This window comes from Cervus canadensis, chromosome 4, assembly GCF_019320065.1.
Source record: "Cervus canadensis isolate Bull #8, Minnesota chromosome 4, ASM1932006v1, whole genome shotgun sequence".
Lineage (NCBI taxonomy): Eukaryota > Metazoa > Chordata > Mammalia > Artiodactyla > Cervidae > Cervus > Cervus canadensis.
In genome coordinates this window covers 57,039,916-57,052,380 of record NC_057389.1, presented here as the reverse complement: position 1 = coordinate 57,052,380, position 12,465 = coordinate 57,039,916, and the positions used below count along the sequence as shown (strand labels likewise).

The following is a 12,465-nucleotide window of genomic DNA, read 5'->3' as shown; positions in this document are numbered from 1 at the left end:
TCCCTGGTGGCTTGGACAGTAAAGAATCTTCCCCAGAACCGGGTTCGATCCCTGGGTCAGGAAGATCCCCTGGAGGAGGAAATGGCAACCCCCTCCAGTATTCTTGCCTGGAGAATTCCATGGACAGAGGGACCTGGCAGGCTACAGTCCATGGAGTCACAAAGAGTTGGACGTGATTTAGTGACTTTCACTTTCACTCCCTAATTAGACTGGAAGATCTATGAAGGTGAAGATTCATGATTGTCTTTTTCACCACTATTTATACCTAGTTGTTCAGCACAGTGTCTCACACACACTAGATGGTCAATAAATAGCTATTGAATGAGAGCAGTGTAAGTTACCTATCTTTTAAAAAATCTTAAATATTTTTTCCAATTTTTTCTTTTCTTTAAATTGAGATATAATTTATATATATTAAAAGTGCACAAATCTAAGATGCATAGTTTAATGAGTTTTAATAAATGTATATACCTATATAACCCACATCCCATAAAGATAGAAACTACTTCCATAATCCTAGAAACTTTAATCATGCCCATTCTCAGTTAATTCCCTGCCCCAGAGGCAACCACTTTTCTGGCTTTTGCCACCATCACACTAATTCTTTTTTTTGTTTGTTTATTTTTTGGCTACACCATGGCATGTGCAAGATTTTATTTATAGTTATCCCACCAAGGATCAAACCCGTGCCACGTGCACTGGAAGCACAGAACCTTAACTACTGGACCACCAGGGAATTTTTCCCATCAGATTACTTCTTGAAGATGTTTTAGAACCTTAGTATTAGGGGAAACTATGCAAGTTTCATTGTTAAAATAGATGTACTTTTAATGATTACAGATCATCAAGCCTCTGATAATACCATCTAGAAAATGTTTCACCTAGATTCAAGTCATAGGACTCAGATAAATATGACAGTCCACCTTGTTTAGTTTAGTAAGAGAGAGCCAAAGTTGTTGTTGTAGTTCAGTCACTAAGTCATGTCTGACTCTCTGCAACCCCATGGACTGCAGCACACCAGGCTTCTCTGTTGTTCACTATCTCCTGGAGTTTGCTCAAATTCATGTCCATTGAATCTGTGATGCTATCTAACCATCTCAGCCTATGCCACCCCCATCTCCTTTTGCATTCAGTCTTTCCCAGAATCAGGGTCTTTTCCAATGACTTTTCAGGGTTAATTTCCTTTAGGATTTACTGGTTTGGTCTCCTTGCAATCCAAGGGACTCTCAAGAGACTTCTCCAGCACCACAACTCGAAAGCATGAGTTCTTCTGCACTCAGCCTTCTTTATAGTTTAACTCTCACATCCGTACATGACTACTGGAAAAACCATAGCTTTGACTAGATGGACCTTTGTCAGCAAAGTGAAGTCTTTGCTTTTTAATACACTGTGTAGGTGTGTCATAGCTTTCCTTCCAAGGAGCATGCTTCTTTTAATTTCATGGCTGCAGTCACCGTCCACAGTGATACCAGATGCCATGATCTTGGTTTTTTGAATGTTAAGTTTTAAGCCAGCTTTTTCACTCTCCTCTTTCACCCTCATCAAGAAGCTCTTTAGTTCCTCTTCACTTTCTGCCATTAGAGTGGTATCATCTGCATATCTGACATTGTTGATGTTTCTCCTGGCAATCTTGATTCCAGCTTGTGATTCATCCAGCCTGGCATTTCGCATGATGTGCTCTGCATATAAGTTAAATAAACAGGGTGACAATATACAGCCTGGATGTACTCCTTTCCAATCTTGAACCAGTCAAAATGACCAGTTCCATGTAAGGTTCTAACTGTTGTTCTAACTGGAGGAGGGAATGGCAAACCACTCCACTATCCTTGTGGTGAGAACCCCATGAACAGTAAGAAAAGGCAAAAAGGGGCAAAATAATGCTTTGGAATTTAGAACATCTTCTTTTAGATTTAATTTCCCTTTTATATTGAGAGAGATTTCGCATCACCAGTTTTTATTTTATTAATAGATTTATTTCTATTTCTATTCAAAAGTATTTCTATTTTCAGTGGGATGAGAGCAAATTAAATTCAGGAGAAATATCATTTGGTCTTCGATGTATTTCCCAGCATGTTGTACTTACCTCTTTCTGTTCATATTTTCATAGTTTCAATTGTTAAGTTTAGTAAATTCTGAAGTGTTACTATATCTTTTACTCTTTTAAGTTTTTGAGGATATGGGCCAGCTTTCATTGGTTTCTTTTGTGTACTTTTTGTTGTACTTTTTACAGGGTCATGTAAAAGTTGTTCAGTATTTGGTTAAGGAAGTCAATCAGTTCCCTTCGGATATAGAATGCATGAGATACATAGCAACAATCACTGATAAGGTAGGTTTAATATGCTGTTGAAGCATATTTTTATTCTTTATGGAATTATATACCAAAGTATATGTTAACAGCCTATTCTTTTCATCCTTTATAAGACAGATAACCTGATTTTTCAATGATTAGTTTCTCCATTTGCAAATGAAGAATGAGTATAATTTATAAATTATTTTGAGATTTTTCTTCCTAATATGGACTGTAATTACAGCGACTGCATCTAAACTTTATTATTAGATTATTAGCCAGATAAGACAGTTTTCTAAGAACACATAAGCTTTTTAAGGAAATGGTAGCTTATTTTGATTTTTTAGTCAAACTCTAGATTCAGAGGATAACTTGATTTGGTTTAGTAAATATCCAGTAATTTGGACTTTAAGCCCTGAACTTTGGTATACTTACCAGCTCAAGTTTTATTGGCCTCTTTATGTGTTTCTGTATTTATATAATTCCATTTCTGGTATAGGAACTGTTGAAAAAATGTCACCAATGTGTTGAGACAATTGTGAAGGCTAAAGACCAACAGGCTGCAGAAGCAAATAAGAATGCAAGTATTCTTTTAAAGGAACTTGATCTGGAAAAGGTGAGTGAGAAATATAATTTTCCTTTTTAGAACTGGTTGAAAATCTAGTAGAATACATTTGCTACTTATTTGACTATAATCTTAACAAAATCTCTTTTTATAAAATGATAAATTATCAAACTACCATCAATTTTTTTTATTCTAACCTGTTATACAAAAAAATATTTTTAATCATATAAGTGAAGAATTAGTTTTTAAACATGTCACAGTTTTCTACATGATATTATTGCCTAAGTTGTTTTACCATTAGTGTATGCAGAAATTTATTAAAACATTGGAAATCTTTCATTTATTATAAGATCTGGGGTATCAGTGGTTTATTGAATTCTTAAAGAGTAAGTGTCTAAATTTCCTTGGATGTGCTAGTATAATGGAAATTTTTTTTTAAAAGATTACTTTTCTGAGGTTCAGTGTGCCTCAGAAAATGAGGGTGTTCTTATGAACCCAGAAGTTATATTAAAAGAATAAATACTATAATCAAGTAGAGTTAGAATGTGGGAGATAGCTTAACATTAAGATATTTTATTGATGATAAAAGAAAGGAGAAAAATCCATTTTAGAGATGCTAAAATTTTGATACCAATTCTTAGTTTGTTAAAAGAAACAAACTTGTTAAAAAACAGAATAAAAAGTTGCTTAAAATCAATAAGACAAAAGATAACTTGCCCAGAATGAAAAATAATTTCATGGGCAATTCACAGAAAAAGAAATATAAATTTTCAGTAAATAGATGGAGAAGGCGCAGCTTCATGAATAAACAAAGAAATGCACAGTGAAAGAGTGATTTAAATTTCCTTTGCCAGACTGCTGCAGCTGCTACTGCTAAGTCTTCAGCCGTGTCCAACTCTGTGCGACCCCATAGATGGCAGCCACCAGGCTCCCCTGTCCCTGGGATTCTCCAGGCAAGAGTAGTGGAGTGGGGTGCCATTGCCTTCTCCACCTTTGCCAGACTAGGGAAACTCAAAATTTAAATGTTTGGGGGAAAAAATTTAAAGGTTTGATAATAGCTGTTGATGGCTAGGATGTGGAGAAATTAGCACTCCGGTATGACTTTTGATACACAGTATAAATTAGTGTAATTATTAATGGAGATGATTTGATGAATTAAATTTTAAAAAGTGCATACCTTTACTCCAGTCATTCCTCTTTTAGAAATATAGCCAAGGTAAATACTTTGACGAATGCTTAAAGATGCAAGTGTATTAAAGGACATTCACTGTTAAATTGCTTATAATATGGGGAAAGGTAAAAAACCTTAAAGTTTTATCATTAGGAAATTAAGTAAATTTTAATACTGCCATGATAAACTTGATTATAGTTAAAATCACAAGTGGAAAAAATAATACCATTTTAAAATAAAGGGAAGTTAAAGTTTGATGACTTCTATGGTTCCTTCCATGTCTGTAATTTTATTTTTGTGTAACTACCCCAGGGGTATGGTCAGCAATTCCCTGAACAGCCATTTTGCTCTTATGCTATGAAAATGATAAAATAATTGTTAACTGAATATGCAATTTCTTCTTTCAGTCCTCAGACCCTTTCTTATTTACATAGGGAGTTGAGAGACTTCATTTATCTTTTTTTTTTTTTTCTTTGTTTGGCCATACTATAAAGTGCAGAAGAGTAAAATTTTGTGCTTTGTAGGCCATACACACACTGTCATGACTCTCTGACTCTGGTAGTATGAGAGCACCCACAGACAGTAGTTAAATGAATGTGTTCCAGTAGAACTTTATTTATAGACATCAAAATTTTAATTTTTTGATTATTTTTGCATGTCACGAAATGTTTGCCTTTTCATTTTTTTCAACCATTTAAAATGTAAAAGTTATTCTTAGCATTCAAGCCATAATTTGCTGATACCTGGTTTTGGATAAATAAAAATGTTAAAAATAGCTTATTTGTGACTTAGAATGGTAAATTATAGTTTTGAGGAAAGTGCTTTACTTAATTACCAGGACAACTGGACTTCATTGACAGTTTCATATGGTGAGGATTTTTTAGATAATTTCCATAGAAATGTGAGTAATTTGATGTGTTTTCTGTTTGTTTCAAGCTTTCTTTATGATGTGAGTCAACCATTGTCATGTTCCCCTTTCTGAAAATAAGTAATTTCTACAATGGCCTCCTATGGATATTTTCATAGTGAAATTTGTTAATATCTTATAAAGATTGTAACAGTTGCATTTTAATTAAACACTGCCACATAAATCTAGGTAGTCAGTAATCTACTTTCTGTCTTTATGGATTTGCTTATTCCAGACATTTGATATTTGGAATCATCATACAGTATTTGGTCCTCTGTGACTGGCTTCTTTTGCTTCATGTTTTCAAGGTTTATCCATATGGTAGCATATATCATTACTTCATTTTTTATTGCTGAATAATATCCCATTATATAGATATACAACATTTTGTTTATGCATTTATTAGTTGTTGAACATATAGTTTGTTTCCACTTCATAGGTATACAAGTTGTCTGTTTTGTTTTAACTTGGAATGTTTCATGAATTTGTATGTCATTCTTATGCAGGAGCAATGCTAACCTTCTGTATTACTTCAATTTTTTTTAGTATGTTTGCTGCTGAAGCAAGCATGGCATACAAGTTTTTGTATGAATGTGTTTTCATTTCTCTTGGGTATATATCTAGGAATGGAATTGCTAGCTCATATGGCAATTCTGTGCTTAACCACTTGGGAAACTGCCAGATTGTTTTCCAAGGTAGCTGCACCATTTTATAATCCTACCAGCAGTGTATGAAGTCTTCAGTTTCTTCTCATTCTAACCATGATTTATCTGTCTTTTTGATTAGCCATCCTAGTGACAGTGAAATGGGTATCTCATTGTGATTTGATATGCTTTTCCCTGATGGTTTGTGATATTGAGCATCTGTGTTTACTGGCCATTTGTATATTGTTTGTAGTAATGTCTCCACATCCTTTGCCCATTTTTAATTGACTGATTTGTCTTTTCATTGTTGAGTTATAAGAGTTCTTTATCAATTCCTGATACAAAACCCTTACCAGATGTAAGATTTGCAAAAATTTTTTCCTATTTTATGTTTTTTCACTTTATTGATGATCCCTGTGAAGCACAACAACTTTTAATTTTGATGATGTCCAGCATATCTGTTTCTTCTTTTGTTGCTTTTATAAATGTGTGTTAAGAGTGACACCCATGGGAAACCCCATGTATCATAAACAAAAGCATCATTTCATTATTTATTTTGAATCATTGCATTATTGTTAAGATGAGATAAAGAGTCGGCCGGACTTTGTGACTAAAACAACAATTTTATTACAGTCAAGAGAGGAGAGCAGAAAGCAGGCTCTTGCAGCTAAAAGAGAGAAAAGAAAAGAAAAGAGAAAAAAGAAAAAAGAGGAGCAGAAAAGAAAGCAGGAAGAAGACGAGGAAAACAAACCTAAGGAGAATTCAGAACTACCGGAAGATGAAGATGAAGAGGAGAATGAGGAAGATGGTGAGAAATGGACCATCTGAATTAGTGATAAAAATTCTTTTGTGTTTATCAGCTTCATTTTGAATGTTTTTTTGCTCTCAAAACTAATTCTAGTTAAATATTCAATTACTTTAATCTGAAATTGGCAGATGACTTCTATATTCAATATTTCTAAGTATTTTACATTGTAAAGTGACATAGACAAACAGAAGGGGAAGACATTCAGGTGTAATTTAAGTTCCCTGTAAAAATTATGTATGTCCTAAAGTGATACCATAAGAGGTTTGCCAGCTTTTCTTCAGGTTCTTCCTTACTCTCTCATTCCCCAGTTAGAAACTGGGGAGAGGTCTAGTTCCTCAGTAAACTTTTAAATAAGGTTTAGTGTTGAAGCTGTATAGCACTGGGGCCCATTACTCTCAAAGAATTGTTTATTGTACAATCTGGCAATTACAGTAATAGGCAAATGATTTTGCTCTATTTGAATTCTAATTCTAAAATGCTATTTTAAAAACTTCTTAAAAAAAATAAATAAAAACTTCTTAAATCCAATCTGTATTGTGATTTTTGGTTAGTTCATGAGACTAGCATTTCAAAGCTTAAGAATGTTAATGTTTTGTACTGAGTTAGACATCAAAATATGATATTTTCATTCTCACAACTGTAAAGATTTGTTTATTTACTAGTGAATACTGATAAAAGGAAAGTATGACAAAGAGTGAATTATGAATTATTAGGTATATTCTATCACAATCTGTTTTGAGATCCGTGGCTCTCAGTGTGATTTATATCCTTTTTCATAATTTCAGTGGAGCAAGAAATTCCCATAGAACCTCCTAGTGCGACTACCACCACCACAATTGGAATCTCTGCAACATCTGCAACATTCACAAATGTGTTTGGGAAAAAAAGGGCCAATGTTGTGACAACTCCTAGCACCAACCGGAAAAATAAGAAGAACAAAACCAAAGAGACTCCTCCCACTGCACATTTAATATTACCAGAACAACATATATCCTTAGCACAGCAAAAGGCAGATAAGAATAAAGTAAACGGAGAAAGCAAAGGTGGTGGTACAGGTGGGAATAGTGATTCAGATAACTTGGACAGCACAGATTGCAACAGTGAGAGTAGCAGTGGTGGTAAAAGCCAAGAGTTAAATTTCACTATGGATGTGAATTCCTCTAGTGATAGGAGATATCCCTCACTGCTACTCCATTCCCAAGAGGAAAAGACAAGTACCGCTGCTTCCAAAACTCAGACACGGTAAAATTTTCTGACTTGTTAACTCTGCACCTACCTTTCCTTTTGCATACCTGGCACAAGAACTTGAAGTAACACAAGTTGTGTTAAACAATTTAAGTCTACCACATTATCTGTCTTCAACATTTAAAACTGAAACATTTAAAACCGGTGTCCTCCTAATCATGTGCTAGTTATGAAAGGAATTATTAGAACTTTTAAGGTTTAATTTTGAAGTTGAAAATATTAGCATACCTTGGTTTTACTTTAATTATGTCATTTTCATTGATTATATATAGTCCTTTTGGCTTCTGAATCCATTTTAATACTAAAATAAATGATGAACTCTTTGCCCTATTTCTGTTTTTCTGAATTGTTAATAATTTGATGTACCAAATTTTAATTCAAATATTTCAGCAAATCTCTTGAGTTTCTATCTTAAAATTTATCTTTTATTGGATTTTGATATTTCTCTTAGACTTGAAGGCGAAGTGAATCCTAATTCCTTATCAACAACCTACAAGTCAGTGTCATTGCCATTAAGTTCTCCAAACATAAAGCTGAATCTGACTAGCCCTAAAAGGGGGCAAAAAAGAGAGGAAGGATGGAAAGAAGTTGTCCGAAGGTAAGTACAATTAGTCTCATCTTTTTAACTTATCTCCTCATTTTCTCCTCTTGTGAGATGGTTACCCAGTTAATTAATGACTAATTTGAATGTGATTTCAACTACAATGCCATACTATATCCAGAGTAGACTAAAATTAGAAATTAGAAACAGTATGTAAATTGTGCATGTATATTTTATGATACAAGAAATGTTGGCTTTAGAAAAACAAAAAATACTTTATTAAAGCATAAGATATAACAGTTTACAGACAAATCATAGAAAAAGGTCACAAACTTCCTAAGAGAGATTCACTTGACAGCAAAGTCACGATGTTATTAGTGAGGGCTATGATATTTGTTTAATGGTCCCATTTTGAGTCAGACAAGTTTGTTCATCTACGGTATTTAAATAATGTTAGAGTTCGCTAAAGAACCGTTGTCTGCTTTTAACTAATGCAGTTAGATCACCATAAAAGGTGGGGAAAGAGCTCATGAAATTTAAACTTCCTTCTCCCTCAAAAAAATAAAGACAAATAGCAACACCCTACAGCTAATTTGACAACTCCTTTTATTCACACTGTTTTATACATAAACCGTGATGAATAAAAACAGAGAGGGACCAGTGCTTTAAAATGTTTCACGCAATCCAGAAGGTATCTCAAGCCTCTGCTCATGCTTTAAAACAGGAAATTAGGACAAGACACAGATTTACTTGTGTGCACTTAATCACCAAAGGACTAAGATGTCTGAGGTTTTATTGTATAATTTTTCTAAGACTTTTTGTCCATTAGAAGCAAACAGAAAAGGAAGAAGTCTTGGCAGAACAGGAGAAATGATGTGCACTTAATAATTAGATTGATTTAAGTATTATATTATTTATGGCCTAGTCTATGCTCTAGCTTTCAAAATGTCTAAATATAGTCATCCCAATTTGTCTACATTAGCATATTACATTTTGATCATGAAATGTATTTTAGAGTCTGCAATTGGTTATTCTTCTAGAAGGTATAGTTCAAAGCTTGAGGGTGGAATCTTCAAGGGGGGAATCTTGACAGCCAGCAGTGACCACATGAAAATAATGGATGTTGCTTTCATTTGGTTCTGCCAGCAAACACTGGGTTTCCACAGTAATCCTGCAAGAGAGCCAGGCCATCTTGTCAGATCCCAGTGTCAGCCTCTGGTGTTCTAATTCCACTTGCCTCACACAAGTGGAATTCACACACTTGTGAATTGCTTTTTATGTAATTCAACTCCAAGGCTTATTGCTTAGTAAAGTCGTTGAAACTGATAACCTGCCTGTATTCATTTTCATATAGAGTTTAACAATGTGGTATGCATTATTTTAATTTTGAAAGTATCAATATATATGATCATTGTCATTCAGTTAACATGTGATAGTTTGAATGCTGAGATCATGAGTGACTTAAGTATAATTTTTTCAAATGGCAATGTGTTTTTCATCTTTACTAAATTAAATTCAATATAATAAGAGGTCAGTTTCTAAATAAAAGCTCCTAATAACTTCCTCTTTAAGGTTTGATAAATAGTATTCTCCAGATGTTCACGAACATACTTACTGAGACATGTTTTTTTAATAAACATTTTGATTTCATATGCTCATGTGTGTGGTCTTCCTTTTATAGGTCAAAGAAATTATCTGTTCCAGCCTCAGTGGTTTCCAGAATAATGGGAAGAGGAGGATGTAACATCACTGCAATTCAAGATGTTACTGGTGCCCACATTGATGTGGATAAACAAAAAGATAAGAATGGCGAGAGAATGATCACAATTAGGTAATTGTGAAATATATATGTGTGTGTATATATATATAGTTAGTTCTGTGAGGAAGTTAAACTGTATTAGAAGCACATTTTTGTTAGCCATGGTACAATCAGAATTTTATTTTGTGGTAAAGATTACCTAGTTTTTTATGATTTTGATCTTGTTTTGTTTTTTGTTTGTTTTCTCCCCAGGGGTGGTACAGAATCAACAAGATATGCAGTTCAACTTATTAATGCACTTATTCAAGATCCTGCTAAGGAACTGGAAGACTTGATTCCTAAAAACCATATCAGAACACCTGCCAGCACCAAAGCCATTCATGCAAACTTCTCATCTGGAGTAGGCACCACAGCAGCTTCCAGTAAAAATGCATTTCCCTTGGGTGCTCCAAGTCTTGTAACATCACAGGCAACAACATTATCCACGTTCCAGCCTGCTAATAAACTTAATAAGAACGTTCCAGCAAATGTACGTTCTTCTTTCCCAGTTTCTCTCCCCTTAGCTTATCCCCACCCGCATTTTGCCCTGTTGGCTGCTCAAACTATGCAACAGATTCGGCATCCTCGCTTACCCATGGCCCAGTTTGGAGGAACCTTTTCACCCTCTCCTAACACTTGGGGACCATTCCCGGTGAGACCTGTGAATCCTGGCAACACAAACAGCTCTCCAAAGCATAATAATACAGGCCGTCTACCTAATCAGAACGGAACTGTTCTGCCCTCAGAGTCTACTGGACTAGCTACTGCCAGTTGCCCTATCACTGTCTCTTCTGTAGTTGCTGCCAGTCAGCAACTATGTGTGACTAATACCCGGACTCCTTCATCAGTCAGAAAGCAGCTGTTTGCCTGTGTGCCTAAGACAAGCCCTCCAGCAACAGTGATTTCTTCTATGACAAGCACTTGTAGTTCCCTGCCTTCAGTCTCCTCTGCACCTATCACTAGTGGGCAAGTTCCCACCACATTTCTGCCTGCAAGTACTTCTCAAGCACAGCTTTCTTCACAGAAGATGGAGTCTTTCTCGGCCATGCCCGCCCCCAAAGAAAAAGTGTCCATACAGGACCAGTCCACGGCAAACCTATGTCCCCCCTCTTCAACTGCCAACAGCTGCAGTAGCTCTGCCAGCAACACCCCAGGAGCTCCAGAAACTCACCCATCTGGTAGTCCCACTCCTCCGTCCAATAACACACAGGAGGAAGCACAGCCATCCAGTGTGTCTGATTTAAGTCCTATGTCAATGCCTTTTGCATCTAATTCAGAACCTGCTCCATTGACTTTGGCATCACCTAGATTGGTTGCTGCTGATAATCAGGATACCAGTAATTTACCTCAGTTAGCTGTACCAGCACCTCGAGTTTCTCATCGATTGCAACCCAGAGGTTCTTTCTACTCAGTGGTACCAAATGCAACTATACACCAGGATCCCCAGTCCATTTTTGTTACAAATCCAGTTCCTTTAACACCACCTCAAGGCCCACCAGCTACAGTGCAGCTTTCTTCAGCCATGAACATTATGAATGGTTCTCAGATGCACATTAACCCAGCAAATAAATCTTTGCCACCTACATTTGGCCCGGCCACGCTTTTCAATCACTTCAGTAGTCTTTTTGATAGCAGTCAGGTACCAGCTAACCAGGGTTGGGGAGATGGTCCTCTGTCCTCACGAGTTGCTGCAGATGCCTCTTTCACTGTTCAGTCAGCGTTTCTGGGTAGCTCTGTACTTGGACACTTGGAGAACGTGCACCCTGACAATTCCAAGGCCCCTGGCTTCAGATCACCTTCCCAGCGAGTTTCTACTAGTCCAGTTGGTAAGTTATTGTAACTGTCATGACTGCGCAATTTTGGGCTTTAACAGCATAATCTTAACCTTCCAAAGATGATAAAGCATTTATTTTATACATAATGTTTATTGCATATCATGAAGAAATAAGAGTATATCATAAACAGTAAAGACCCCTTAATGACTGCTGATTGAGTGGACAAAAAACTGGTTGTAGGTAAGTCATTCAAATATGAACTGCTTTATATTCTTTTTTATGATCTCTCTGTATCTGTTATCAAGGAAGTTACACCTTGTGTCAGTTCATTTTCTAGAATTGATATAATATATTCATAAAAGGGACCCATAGGATGCTTCAAGGACTCCAAATTCACAGACATTTTTTAAATCAAAGTGAATGTTTGCATTTCTTAGATTTAAAAAGGTTGGGTTACAATTCAGAATCTACATTCTTTGTTTTCAGTCATGGGCACTCAGAATGAATATTAAATGATGTCTTAACCCATCTTGTTTATAATAGATGGAGCTGCTTGAAGAGATCCAGTCGTGTATGTGCTCTTATTTTTAAAAAACAATTTCAGATCAGCTCTTTGTTCCTTGAAATTAGAAATTAGCTGCTGAGGCAGTATAAGAAAGATTTGGAAAGATAAGAAGCTAGTGGTGGCTCAGAGATATTTGGAAAGCCAGAATCCATTTTCCAG

At 35.6% G+C, this 12,465-nt stretch overlaps 2 protein-coding genes and 1 non-coding gene across 7 annotated transcripts in view; 1 reads left to right on the top strand and 2 right to left on the bottom strand.

The window, feature by feature from the left end:
- Positions 1 to 12,465, top strand: part of LOC122439823 (ankyrin repeat and KH domain-containing protein 1) — a 104,807-nt gene that overhangs the window by 86,352 nt on the left and 5,990 nt on the right. For all 5 annotated transcript variants that reach the window (XM_043465301.1, XM_043465302.1, XM_043465300.1 and 2 more), the window contains 7 exons: positions 2,231 to 2,326; positions 2,787 to 2,903; positions 6,208 to 6,382; positions 7,168 to 7,624; positions 8,079 to 8,225; positions 9,850 to 9,999; positions 10,180 to 11,792. In XM_043465301.1, the coding sequence (XP_043321236.1) occupies positions 2,231 to 2,326; positions 2,787 to 2,903; positions 6,208 to 6,382; positions 7,168 to 7,624; positions 8,079 to 8,225; positions 9,850 to 9,999; positions 10,180 to 11,792 (2,755 nt within the window). The remainder of the gene's footprint in view (positions 1 to 2,230; positions 2,327 to 2,786; positions 2,904 to 6,207; positions 6,383 to 7,167; positions 7,625 to 8,078; positions 8,226 to 9,849; positions 10,000 to 10,179; positions 11,793 to 12,465) is intronic.
- On the bottom strand, positions 5,392 to 5,496 carry LOC122441109. Its single transcript, XR_006269249.1, has one exon. It is a non-coding gene; the product is annotated as a U6 spliceosomal RNA (small nuclear RNA).
- Positions 8,502 to 12,465, bottom strand: part of SRA1 (steroid receptor RNA activator 1) — a 24,339-nt gene continuing 20,375 nt past the window's right edge. Inside the window, exon 6 of the mRNA XM_043465312.1 lies at positions 8,502 to 9,339. Coding sequence (XP_043321247.1) covers positions 9,197 to 9,339 — 143 coding nt within the window. The 3' untranslated portion in view covers positions 8,502 to 9,196. The remainder of the gene's footprint in view (positions 9,340 to 12,465) is intronic.